The sequence below is a fragment of the Schistosoma haematobium genome, chromosome 3 (genome assembly GCF_000699445.3).
Source record: "Schistosoma haematobium chromosome 3, whole genome shotgun sequence".
In the NCBI taxonomy this organism is placed as follows: Eukaryota; Metazoa; Platyhelminthes; class Trematoda; order Strigeidida; family Schistosomatidae; genus Schistosoma; species Schistosoma haematobium.
In genome coordinates this window covers 15,548,106-15,562,480 of record NC_067198.1, presented here as the reverse complement: position 1 = coordinate 15,562,480, position 14,375 = coordinate 15,548,106, and the positions used below count along the sequence as shown (strand labels likewise).

Here is a 14,375-nt window from a genome sequence, read left to right as displayed (position 1 = left end):
ACTGATAAAAGGCACTTTCTCTTGTAAGTAAAGTTCATTTTGTTTACAAAATATCTGTGAATACTTCGTGTTCACTGATAAGGCGTTTCTGAATAACAACTATCGAGTTGGTGATTTATTATTTACTAAGATGGAAGATGATTGAGTCGAATTTCTTTCCACACTAATTATGGTCATCTGAAACTCATCGGTACACCATTGAACGTTATACCGATGTACATTTGTTTGACTCTACCAGCGAGCTATAAAGGTCTGCAATCAGCTGTTATTGTTGTAGTCATTTGAGAATTAAGATGCCTTTCCTCAGTCCAGACTGGAGATGTCCTGGAGATCAGTGGCTAAAGACAAACGAAAGTGGAAGCATGTGGGAAAATGCCAAAATTTATCGGCTCAGAATGTTTGAAACCATTAATGAGAATGTTGTAAAGCGGTTTGTAGTTTATTTTTTTAATTATTCGTGATGTTAGACTGTGTCGGCAAACATTAGAAGATGAAATGAAGTCAACACCGTATGTTAGTGAATACCTTAAAGCCGTTTTTTACCAACCATACATACACCTTCAAGCAGGGACTACTCGTGAGGTTTGTTACGATAACCACCTTTAAAGTGGCTGTAGGTCGCTACAACAACAACTATTAGTGAGGCTCTCCTAAAGCTCGATACCAAAGCTGCTTTAAGAGACATAAGAAGATTCGATTATATATGCAAAGTATTTTTCTCATCGTTTTCATGTTTTAGATAATTGAACTTCTTATTTCAGAGCACTTTCACAGGTTAGCCGGAAGGTTACAGCTCTTCCTAATTGAACTTCTAAAAGAGGTGCTCAGACAAGGTTCTTGTGTTGTCTAATACTTATATAATTTAGTTCAAGCTAGTTGCAACCAGACAGAACGTTTTCGAAAGCTTTTGGATGCATTAAGAGAAAATCTAGAGAAAAATGAATATGATCATATTGGAAGTGCCTTACTTTGGCAGAATCATAAAAAAGCCCTAGATGAGATGTACATTCGTATCGATGAATTTGATATTGAAAAAGTAGGCTTCTCTGCTTTGTATGAGTTTCGAAGTATCTATGTAATATACTTAGCCTCACGTTTCCTGTTGTTTTTCTTTGTATAAGATCACCTAATATAATAAGCTAACATAATATTGCTAGATAAAACTCCCAACGTACTAGGCTATGACATAATCTTCTAGCTTCTCTTGAAACATGATCAACGTCTACTTGTGATACACATATCCATTCACTCTATGAAATCAGTTCATATGCTTTGGAAGATAGTCTCATTTTATGCCTGCATTAATAAGCCAAAACATTCTGTTAAAATCACTTCCTTGGAAATGAGCCATCTAAACTCAATGTTTCAAATAGTTATTGTTTCTTTATAGGAAATTTGCAGTTAGACTATTTTTCTGTATATATTTCCTATAAAACCTCAAGTCTAAAAGCTCATTGCTGCGAATTCTATATTGTACCAAAATATAATATTGAATAAAGCCAATAATAATAATAATAATAATAATAATAATAATAAATGTTCTTCTTCTAAGTGAGAATCATCCCTACATTTAGTCTCTCAAAAACTATCTAGGCTCAGAAGTCTACTTGCTGCTCAACTCTATTAGAATTTAAGGTAAGAAGAACACAGCTTAATGTTTGTCCAGACTGAATTCCTTTTGATATATCTGAAAATTCCAATTCATACATCAATGAGAAAGCAATACTTTGTTGCAGCTGTTTGTCAGTGCTTTCAGTAATATAAATAGTCATGTAATTATCTACATTGTGTAAATGTTTAGTTCGATCTTCTAATAGGCATAAATAGAATAAACATTTTGATAAACTAATTTACGGTTTATTGTAACTCAGATGTTGCCGTTGCGTTAGTGTCAGTTATCTTTTAGGAAGAATTTTTACTGGAGATAAAAGATAGAGAGCTATGTAAATAATGTGTATATAAAACCTAATTGTCCGGTCAATAACCGTTGTCTTGATGTGTTGGTAAGATTTCATTATCTTTTACGACTTATTCGAGCTCGCAGCAAAGAGATTTTTACTTGAGATCCAACAATACTCTTTCTTGGATCTGTTGTTCTCTCTAAGGTGAAAAACACCATACCTATAAAAGCTTCCTCCTAAGCTACAGATCTCCGTCATCTTGCCAACAAATTGTATGTCTAATGTAAAGCAATACAAATTGGATTATCAGATGTCATTGAAGAAGAATTCTAAAGTTATATTAGTGAGTATTGGAGTATCAACTACCGTATTCTATATTTACTGTCCAGCAGTTGTGTTCTTTTGACTTCAGAAAGATGGAGTATAAATATCACTAACTGGTTTGAGTCCCGCAAATAACTAAAGCTTCTAGAGCTTTAAAATAGTAGAACGTTGTCAATGAAAGCAGTACAAACAAAGCGTTGTGTAATTTGTTTTCAAGTAAACAAATAGCGAAATATGACGTTATTATCTTGTTGCCACAACTTTCCGGTTATTCTTTGTTTTTGGGGGTTGTAAAATGGTGAATTATTTCTTATTGTCTGGATTTAATTGATGCACAGTCCGTTTGATTCGTCATCCTGACCAATTGACTTGTTTCTGTCAGTAATTGAAATAAGCGCATAGATAGTTGTTAATTTTCGTATTTGTAGAGGAGTTCCGTAAGTATTATTCAGTTGACTTTTGCTGGTTTTTTATTAGAAGGCCCATCAACTTGTAGCAATTTTGTTCTTAATCTTGTTTATATCATAACATTCATCTTACTGTCTTAATTTTAAATTTTACCTTTGCCTCAAAGAAAATTCAATCATTTACAACCTGTCCGCCTTACAAGCTCAGGTCCTTGAGTGTACGTGAAAACTCTTCAGAAGAAGGTATAAAACTTGAAAGACTTCCATCTGAATGTTTGACTCATGTCCTGACCTATATAAACTCTCCTCAGGATCTTGAAACGGCGTCTTTGGCTTCAAGTGCACTAGCCAGTGTAGTTGCAGATAAATACTTCTGGAAAACTTTAACACTAGCACACTTTGATATAAGTCAGATACCAGCAGTTAATTATGGTCTCCCTGGATGGCATACCCGATCTCCAGCATCAATTGATGATTGTGATTGGAAACGAGCCTATGTCAGACTGCTCAAAATATACGGAGACAATCATATTTATCCAGCTAAGCTAGCTGTCTGCGAAGTTTGCTTTTGTTTGTTTTGGCCGGTGAGTCACATACCTAGTTTTTCTATATATATATATATATATATATATATATATATATATATATATATATATATATATATATAATATACCTTTTCAATGTTTATTGGTCCTCCAACTGCCTAATCACTGATTCTGAAAAACAACACAACCTATTTCGCTAGTTTTATTTACCTATTTTTACTTGATCACATGCATCCGTGTATATAAGGGAGACGAAAATGGCCCACATAAATGAAAAGTATGGTAGTTCAATCAATAAACAAGTGAACAAATACTTGGTAGATATATAGCTGAAGATTTTTTTTCAGTTTATGAAACTCATATCAATTTTATGAGGTTTAACAAAGAACTGCCGCAGAATCACCGATAACTTCAGTCCTGAACCATACCTGATAACATCGCAAGCCACTGAGTTACATGGCTGTTGGGACCCTAAATAAGGAATCACAGTGGACTGGCAGGTACAAGTGGTACACAGTTATCTTCCATACCATGATGCCATGCCATAAACTGGCCTTACCTCCCTTTTCTTCACCATTATTCAATACCTTCACGATATATTCAGTCGAGTGATAAGTAATGATGTCTATTGCATCAACTAAGTCTCCACAATTGTGACGGATTTATTGCAATAAATATCCTTTCTCAGAGACAGCAAGTTTAGCTATCATTCCAAATTTCACGAAACTGGAAATATATTCTTATTTGTGAAAAGATTCATACTTTAGGAATCTATTGATCTCTTTTGTTCAAAAGTTAAATATGGTCGTTAGACAATTGTCATCACATGTAATGCCTAATTACGTATAGGTAAATAAAGAAACGGAATCTTAGTCCTAATATTATTTAGCAAATATTTAAATTATATTGTGAATTTTTAGTTAGTAAGATCGTAAAATTAACTCATTGTAGAATAAGTTATTAAGGAGGTAGATACTTACATATAATCTCCAGGACAACTGTGAAACACGATTCTTTTTAATGTTTAACTACTCCCAAGCAACAAAAAACATATAGGTATACCACCCAAACTAAACTTAAGATCTCGAAAGTGCAAAACATTTTTTTCGTTGGTTTCCAATATGTTGCATAAAATCCTTTGACTCAATTACTAGTGATTAGTATGAGCTTAATAACAATAGTTACCAGTTTTTCTTTGAGTGAACAAAATATGCTCTATTCATGTACAATATTGTACTGAATCAATTTGTTAGAGGTTTGTAAAATAGTATGTGTTTATTTTACAGCTTTGTCACAATAATCAGTGTATTTTAAGATTTTCTTTTTCTCTAAAAAGTTTTATAAACAGAGGTTTTGCTTATAACGTCTAGGTAGGGCGTTTTTAATGAATAATTTATTTCTCAATAATCTTTCCTAAAAAATAAACCATTTTATTTTTTTTAAATTCACTTGCATTGTACGTTTGAATTTGTGTTGATGAACTATATTTTGATTATGTCATTAAAACAACTGAAAATTCTGTTTCTATTGCAATAAATAATATTTTCAAATTACATTCTAATACATATATTGAAGATAGTTCTTAATTAGATGTCATTATTTGAATAACAGTTTATCCTCCTATCCGCAGAAATAACTTGCAGCAATTTGGAAGACTCTCCCGGTCTCCCACATTGTATGAACATTCTATGTACCTAAATAAATGGTTGCTCTGGTTGTCAGAAGAGGCACCGGGCTCATGACTTTCGAAGGAACTCGGCTTTCGTCATGAGATGTCATAACTCTTCTAAATGAAGACCTTCTGACTTCCAGGGCAGAGTTTAAAAGGTTTGAATAATTTTTTCTGGTTGGCGTTTTTTTAGCGCGTTGGTTTTCTACGGTATGAGGTCGCTAACCCCATGCCCAACCCTCCTCCTTTATCCGGGCTCGGGGCCGGCAGTAGCCCCCAGAGGGACTCCAGGCGGAGTTGCAGAAATAACTTGGGAATGTGTTTATTGACTGAATACTATTTAGACATTTGTGCAACGATCATACATAACTTATAATAGATTATTGATTTCCTTAATTATTAAGTAATATTAGGATGAATGTAAAACATAGGTTTTTTATTTGATTTCAAAAGTCCCTTAAAGGATATATAATCTAAAAGTAACATTTATTCAGTATATTCTAGTTTTTCTTTGATTCATAAAGAAAAAAATTTTTCAATCGAATTAACATATCAGCTTAAACAACATTCCGAAATGTGTACACAAAGTTTTCATATTTAATAATCACCGGATATTTTATTAGAAAGAAGTTCTATCTTTCATCTTGATTACACAAATTGTTATGACTTAATGTCTTAGAGGTTACTCGTGATTTAATCTTTGCTCGGATATAACAAAAATCATACATTTAAAAAAAAATAGTAATTTTAATCTTTTGAATTATTATAGATATTTGGACATCCTTGCCATTATCCTGATAAAGAACAACGTATCCGTCTTCTTACTCCAAATGAATTTATTACGCTCTTCCAAATCTAATAGTATAATTCATATATATAAATCATACATGAAAACATTTGAGTGCCTTCAGTTTATTTACTTCAGTCACAAATCTTTTTTTATAACAATAATCTAGTTTTTCATTTGTTTATTTGTTTTTTTTTAAAAAAAAAGAGGAACAATAGTCTGTATTTATTCTCATTTTCATCTCATAACAAAAGAAGAAAAAAGAAAACATGCATTTACTCATTATTATGTGCAATTCCTTCTTTTCAAATGACTAGCATTCATTGTTGTTTATTTATTTATTTATTTGATCTCAAACAAACTTTCAAAAGAACTCATAACTTCTATTTATAATCTTATGAAACTATGATCATTTTCTAGTTATTGTTCTTTATATTATCTTTGCTTGTTTTTATGAATCCGTTCTAATTTTATTTCCGGTTTATTTGGGACTTGGTAGCCCTTCTCTTTTTTTCTTAAAAAAAAGAAAAAAACTCATTTAACAAATTATATATTTCCATATAAGCTTAAGCATGTCAATACATATGTAATTCACCTATTATTTACATCAAACTGTGATCGGCCAAAAAACAACAACAAAGAAATACTGTAAAGAGACTTTATTTTTGGCGCCAGTTTACTACTGAAGTCTGTTTCTATTTCCCTATTGATTTATTTGTTTATTTATTCAACTTATTTTTTCTTCTGTTTCTGTTGTTGCAAGATTTATTTTTTTTTGTTTTTATCATATCAGAAAGTGGAAAAGGCTTGTTTTTAAATCCTATTTATTATTCTCCATAAAGACATACATAAATATTTATTTGTTGTTTCATTTAACAAAGCATTCATATAATAAATATACATCTTCATACATTTACTGTCTTACTTAATTATTTATTGATAATGTTATATCTTAAAGGCTGATTTCTTGATATACCGCGTATACCAAAACCCTTCCAAGTCGCAGTAAGAAGACAGAAGACTAACGAAAGGAAATATTATTCCAAAGTGTCAATTATAGTACAAAATTGTCAGGTATTTATAGTTTTTAGTAAGAACGAAATCATTACAGTCCACCAGTCCGCGTACATGGGATTATTGGCATTGACCAATCAGGAGGCTACACGTTGAATTCTAGAATATTCTTCTGAAAGATGATTGGATGGAATATCTTCGGCTCCTTCTGAGCCTCCTACAGCTTCCCCGAGCTCACCCGTGGTCCGTCGTCATAGATAAGTTGTACTTCACGTGCAAAATTAATGTTATCAGTTCACATAACATAATCTGTATGCGTACCTAAGTAGATTTTCTCATGTCAGAGAGAGGGAGTTGGTAATGTTTGGTAACTATTTTACTGTAGAGTATCTATCTCATCTAGTGGAACTTTAAGTTCGACAGTAATTAGGGTACATTTTTCTAGTGTTTACTATTTTAATATGACTGATAAAATAAATGACAATGTCACTACTTTTCACGTAGCTATGATATTCGATGTACAATATAGTTATAGCCAATAGATCTCGTTTTCAACATTAAAACTGACATAGTTCTGCTATTCAACGTTTTCTTTAAAAAAGGGAGATAAATCGCCTAATTAGATAACTTTTGAACGAGAGACACATCAATATTTAAATGCTGCACAATCGTCCATCGATTCACGTTGTTGTGTAGTGTACGTATGACAGTATGTAGCATTAATGAGAGTGGAATGCATGCCGGGAGAAGATTGATGGGATTCAATTGAAGAGAACAGAATGGGAAACAGAAAGTAATTGTAATAACAACAGAATTGAAAGAATCATCTAAGGAACAGCTGATGGAAGATATGTAAATTATGTATTTAATGTATGGTTTTCATATTTTGCGAAATCACTCTGTAATTTTGCATTAAACAATAAATTGGTCTTCCTCATCTGAGTATTCGTTCACTATAGCTGTATGAAATTATGAAAAGATAAAAATGTTAACTAATCTAGAAATGTAGTCAGTTGAACAAGAAGGATATAAGTAAGTACACAGTAAAGTGAACCACATCTACACCCATGAACAAAGACTTACTACATAACTAGGTCAAATTGTAAATAAAAATCATAAACATCAAAAGAAGTTCCATAAATAATACATTTATAGAATGAAACTTGAATGAAATTGCAATTCTCTGTCGTGTACATCCTATTGAAATACAATGCATCTAGACTATTCCATTCAAAAAAAAATCATAGATGTATTCATTACCAGAAGACGATTGAACAGTATATCGAATACACTCATTGGTTTTTTTTCAATATCCAATGTAAAATTCACATCATAAAAGTACATACCATTTATCAAGATTTAACTGATAGTCACGTGTAAGACACCAATACATATGAATCCAGGTAATGAAAACAAAAAATGTCATGTGATTAAGGAAATAATTGTCTGCATAAACAATAAATTTGTACGTGTTATAGATTACTCAGTTAACGGAAACGAACAGAAAAACATTACAGCCCTTTAACCTCAAATGCTAAGATCTTGTTTTTTAAAAGTAGTAGTGTTAAGACTACATGTAGTGTTTTAGTTGGTATGTAGTAAAGTTTAAAACATATAAAAGAGCCACTATTCAAATAGTGATAAATTTGAACCAATTATATTTAATATCTCTCTTCGATTTTCATGTGTCCCACTCTTCCACATAAACAACAGAAAGATGATATCCAAAATATAATTGAAAGAAATCAATCATTTGGTAATATTGATGTAGTTCTTATTGAGTTTTAATAAATAAGTAACTGACTGATTTACCCAACAAGTAAGTAAGACTGTTTAAACTATCTAGTATCGAAACTCAAAATGAAATAGTTAATAGTTTGGCAAATTAATTTTTTATTAGAACAGTTTTATTGTTATGAATTTCCGGTGAGAATCTAATTTAGGGACGACCTTTGAACGAATCTTAAATGACCTTCGCAATTATTAGCCAATTAAAGGACAGTTAGTATAAAGTGAAAATACATTATAAGAAAGTAATGAATTACAGTGGATATTCTTCTTTTACATGATTAAAAAACTTGTTAAGGTTTGATAAAGGCTCAGAAGTTCTGAATCCATAATGCATACGGTATAGAAACTCGTCCATAGGGTTAGGGTTTTTAATCATGTAAAAGAAGAATATCCACTGTAATTCATTACTTTCTTGTAATATATTTTTACTTTATACTGTCTTCTGATTGGCTAATAATTGAAATAGCTCAAACGCTTCTCATTGGCTCGTCCATAAATTAGAGTCTCTCCGAATTTTCTCCAAAATGTTAAGCATATTATAAGCAAATATGGGCGACGGTAAGCAGTGGAATTCAGGGTGCACATTTCGTCCTATTTGAGACTCATCAGCTGAATGCACTTGTATCCCAGAATCGTTATTCACTCCGGGACATATTGTATGTTTCTAGTCTCCCAATCTTATTTTATACAATTAAACTAAAGATGAAAGTCATTGTACAATGGTCATTTGAAGAAAAGTAATTTAAATTGAACAGAATAATGATCGTTTTAAATAGTTTGCCAAAAAAATTATTTACCCGCTAAATAAGAATCACATAATCAGTAAAATAGAAATTATAAACAGTAAGTTTTATGTATTTTATATTAGTGTTGCTTATCATTTATTATTATACCCTAAGTAATTGACATTTCATCATACCTTTCTGTTAGACTCATATATCGTTTTTTCTATTTTTTAAAAAATTTTTATGACATTAATTACATTCCTTTGACATAATATTTCATGGTCTTATTGTTTTAGTAACAAAAGTATGCAAAAATGTCATTATTGCATCAAACTTCTTCTTTATTGATTCAGTCAAATTGTAATATTGACATTGAATATTTAACGTTAATACAGACCCCTTTATTGTTGTTGTTGTTGTTGATTCATATTTTAATATAAATCAGGGAAATGTATTAAACCAGTATGTTTCGGTTGTAATTGAAATCTGAATTCATAATTGTTTTTGTCTCAATTACCTTAGAAAGTATAATTTATCATGTGAGTAGAATGTGACTAATTGAAAGAAATACAATATTGTTAGGTGATTTCTGACAATTGTTTGAATTACTAATAGTTGAATATTTCTTTCATTAAAATCAAAACTATATAGAATCTTGTTTTTTTTTAATTATGAAAACAATGACAACTGTATAGAAATTAAAGTGATCTAGCGAACTGAACTCTATAAATTAAACTAGGTAATCTGAAGTATGATTGGTATGGTGTCATGATATAAAACCCTTCATCGAAATGGTCACTTTTTTCAATTTTGTATATTCATTAAATAATGAGTAAATGAGTGAATGTTTAGGTGAATAAACAATGGTATGAACTAGTTAATAAATCCAGTAATAAACAATTTATTGCCTGTAAACATCACGAATCAATAATAAGCATGATTACTATCTTTAGTATCCGATGTCTCATTGAGTTACATGAATAGTAGAAGACCGTTCCTGGCATGTGCCTAAAACGTTTTAACGGTCTAATCAGTAGCCAACAGAATGAGAAGAGGTGAGAGTAGTCTATCTTCTTTGATATCGATTTTTACTCAAAATGAACCTGTAAACGTCCTCCATAAGCTTCTTTGAGATTCAGTTCCATATGATAGCTGAAACTGATTGAATAAACAATAATCTAAACTTCAAAACATGGTTTTTCAGAATATTTTAAATTAACATTTCAAGGCTAATAATCACATAAGAGACAATCATTGTTATATCGTAAGAAAGTTCAAACCGTGTACCTCTTTCTCCAACACATTGTACATTATAAAAACGTTCTGAAATATTTTTGTACGCTTTCAAGATTATACGTCACTTGAATAGCACAATTTAAATCATATATTACTTTACTTCGTTAGTATAAGCAAAATATTCTGTAGCTAGTAATAGGTTATTACACACAGTAACGATATATACGACTGACACTCTAGTTACTGAATTAAATCTGCTGCCTGTCTTAGGAGATAGGCTATCAACCAGGAATTTCTAACAAAATCTACCATGATTTCTCATTTCCAGTTGTTCTCAATTGCTGTTCAGCCTTCGGATGTCTACCTCCAGTTCCATGGCCAATATGTTCTTTGGTCTTTCTCTTTTTCACTTTTCCCTAAGGATTACAAGTTAGGGCTTCCACTGTGATGAAGTTTAATTGTTTCTGTAAACTGTGTTCTGTCCACCTCCACAATCGTTTTCTAATTCGCTCCTCATGAAGTAGCTGTTCCATTTTCTACCAGAATTGATCATTTCTGGTCTCTTGAGAATGGATATGGAGTATATTACATAGACAGTTGTTTATAAATACATGTGGATTTTAGGTGTTGGTACTGGGAGTTATCTCAGGTTCAGTTGTGTGCAGTAGAACTGTCTTAATGGTTGTGTTAAAAATTATGACTTTAGTGTTGGTTGATAGTTGTTTTGTTCTTCGATTGTAGGAATGTTGGCAGCGTTTTGTTAATTCGTCTCTTGACACTAACATGAGGTCCTTCTTGTTTACCAGTGGTAGCGTCGACTTATGTGAATGCTTCCAATTATTGTTGATCTCTGCTATCAAGTGTGATTTGATTGACGCTCGTTATGCCTCAGGATCTTGATCTTATCCTTGTGAATGCTGAGACCTTTCTCTGTAGAAGCCACCGTCACACTAGCTCTCTTTGTCTGCACGTGTTGTTTTGTATGCAACGAAAGTGTTAACTCATCTGCAAAGTCCAAGTCATCAAGCAGTGTTCAGGATGTCCTCTACTTTCCATCATCTTTATGACTTATGGAGGTTTAAACGGTCCAATCAGCAGCCAACAGATTGAAAAGAGGTGAGAGTAGTTCACCTTCTTTGATATTGATCTTTACTTAAAATGGACCAGTGAACGCCCTCTATGAACGGCTTTGTGATTCAGTTCCTTGTAGAAGTTCCATATGATAGTGACCATTTTCTCAGGTAATCCGTAATTTTAAAGCAGGTTTCTGAAAATTTTTCAATGAGTTCTGTCAATCGGTTTCTCATAATCAAGGAAGTTAATCTATAGTGATGAATTCCATTCAGTTAGTTGTTCAGTAATGATCCGTAGTGTCGTTATCTGATCTATGCATAATCTGTCCTTATGAAATCCAGCTTGTTGATCTCAAAATTGCGTGTCTACTGAATCATTCATTCGATTCAGTAACACTCTGTCTAACACTTTACCTGGTAATGAAAGATGTGTGATGCCAATAAAGTCCTCATAGTTACTAGTACGTTCTTTCTTTATTATCTTGATGAGATATGCCTCTTTTCATTCTGAAGTTATGTGTTCTTCCTCTCAGATCTTTGTTGAGCGAATATGGAACCCCTTTGCAGTTGCTTTTATATCTGAATTCAGTGTCTCAGCTGATATATTTCTCAGTCATACTGTTTTGCATTCTTAATTTTTTAATGATCACGCTGCTTTCTTTTGTTGTTAGCGCGGCAACATTTATAGGAATGTCTGTGTACGACACTTCGATTTCCAGTGCGTTCACTGAAGGCAGTCCTTTTAAAGCTATTCTAAGTGTTCTATCTACCTTTCCCGTTTCTCTTGAATCTTAGCGATTGATAGCCCTTGTTTATCATATTTTCCTGTGAGCTCCTTCAATGTATCATATATTTGTTTCGTATTTTATTTTCCCACATATTTGCATTTGTCAGCTCTAATGCCCTTTTCCACTGGTTTGCTAGTTTCTACATAGTCAGAGTGTGGTTTGGCTTTTTCCGCTTTAGTCAGGTCATTGTTTACTATATCGTCTTGTTTTTTCTTTCTTGGATCTTCCCCATACTCTCTACAGAGATCCACCCTTTAAAATGGTGCTTCATGTGGTCAATTCGTTTCCTCTTCACTAACTTTCGTGTCGTCCTTCATAGTGGTTTGTTCTCTTAGGAGATCTCATAAGATTTGGAATTTGTCTCTGTGATCTATGCTGGACTCGTTCAGCTTGCTAGGATTTCGGAAAAGACTGTAATAAACTTCTTCAGTGCTGCTTCTTAAACTGCCCAGTTCCTTTTTAGACTCGACTTCATTTTTGGCCACCTCCATGTGATGAACTGTAGCTATATCATCACTTCTCTGTATTTTTATGTCTTCCATGGACCTCAGATATTTATTGGCTCAGGTGTAATCGGCCTAATTTTTCCATAATGTGTTCTACAGACAAACATCTAGCCTTTCGTGTGAATTTGTGGAGTAAAGTACTATCCCCTATGATCGTATGTCGAGAGCACGTACGTCTGACAGTCTCTGACCACCCTCATTCCTTTCTCCAACCCTATGTCACCTCAATATGCGTCCATACATGGTTTATTTTATCCGGACATTGGTGTTCAGGTCCCTCATCGGAACGTTTGGGTCTTTTCCAGAGCATTATTCTCGGATGGACTGGAACCTTTCATCAAGGTAATTTTTATCTTCACTAATATCATTAGTGGGTTCTTTGATGACCATGAAGTGGTGAGTTTTCCATTCCATAAATGTTTTTTTTATTCGTTGGAAAGAATCTGTGAGATATCTGGTGTATATACGGTATTTTTTCTTTAGTAATCAGAATACAACAATGGTTCACATGTAAGTTATTCTTTTCTGTCCAGACTACGTCAAATATGTTTTACCCACCCCAATGGAAGTAAAGTTGTATCTCAGAAATCTCCATGGCTATTCGAAGTCTCCTAGTCTCCGACATTGTTTGAACATTTCTTGTACCTATATTAATTGTTACCCTGGCTATCATAACAGAAATTTGCCTCTTGGTTTTCGAATAATCTGAGCTTTCTCTTGGAAGTCTCATAATTCTCCTAATATAAATGCTCTTTAAATTTCGTGTCATAACTTGGATAATTTAAATGATTTTTATAGTTAGAGTCTTCGTAGCGTAGTTGTTTTTGACGAGGTTGAGTCGCTAACCTAAATTCAAAATTTTTTTACTCAAGTGAGGGAATGAAGTAACCTATGAAGACTCCATTCCAAATTGTTAGAGTCCAATACCCGTCAATAGTGAAGTCATTTGGTTTATTGATGATAACGGGACCAAAAATATCAGAAGACAATCTTGATTTTATCAAAAAGAATAGACTGACGTCACTACTGAATTAAGATCTGGTTAGTCTTTTACTAGGTACCTAAATGTGCAGATAACAAAAATGATGATTTGAGAAAATTAAGTCTACCAATTTTAAAAATATTTGCTTTTACAAGATTCCATGTGACTGATCTGAATTGTCGGAATATTAGATTTCCAACCTGAAAATCTCAGCAAATAAATCAATCAAGCAGATGTACCCCATTATATGCTTTTAATATATAAAGTAGTTTTCAATAGTTAAGTGTTACTTTATAACTAAAACGCTTTTACTGTCATAAAACCGAAGGGATTTACATTTTGTTGTAAAACTTTTCATATATTCTTCAAAGTTTTTCGTTTGTCTGTGAAAGACTATGGACTATTTATTAAGACATAATCAGGTGGAAGTCAAAATGCAACTCACGTAGAACCAGATTTAATTTATTCTAGCAAAAATATCTAATTTATTTTTATATAATGATATCTTTATCATAGATTGTCAATGAGAATCCTGAGTCACTAAATAGATTGTTCATTATAGTTTTTAGTTTTTCGCAAAGTACAAAATAATAATATTACACAAGACAAATGTAAATACTCAGCAAA

The 14,375-nt window shown here is 32.4% G+C and overlaps 1 protein-coding gene across 3 annotated transcripts; it reads left to right on the top strand.

Annotated features, from left to right (window-relative positions):
* Nucleotides 1-208: 208 nt before the first annotated feature.
* FBXO32_1 (F-box only protein 32) lies at nucleotides 209-6,549 on the top strand (the record flags this gene model as incomplete). 3 transcript variants are annotated; one of them, XM_035734068.2, is made up of 7 exons in its annotated part: nucleotides 209-430; nucleotides 468-582; nucleotides 618-710; nucleotides 740-833; nucleotides 867-1,036; nucleotides 2,800-3,216; nucleotides 5,616-5,705. In XM_035734068.2, the coding sequence occupies exons 1-7, from the start codon at nucleotides 294-296 to the stop codon at nucleotides 5,703-5,705; spliced, it is 1,116 nt and encodes a 371-aa protein (XP_035590072.1). In that variant the 5' UTR covers nucleotides 209-293. The 3 variants fall into 3 exon arrangements, with proteins under 3 accessions (XP_035590072.1, XP_051069055.1, XP_051069056.1); XM_051213111.1 differs by having other exon boundaries at nucleotides 618-833; nucleotides 5,616-6,549; XM_051213112.1 differs by lacking the exon at nucleotides 5,616-5,705 and adding an exon at nucleotides 5,841-6,549 and having other exon boundaries at nucleotides 618-1,036.
* Nucleotides 6,550-14,375: the final 7,826 nt, after the last annotated feature.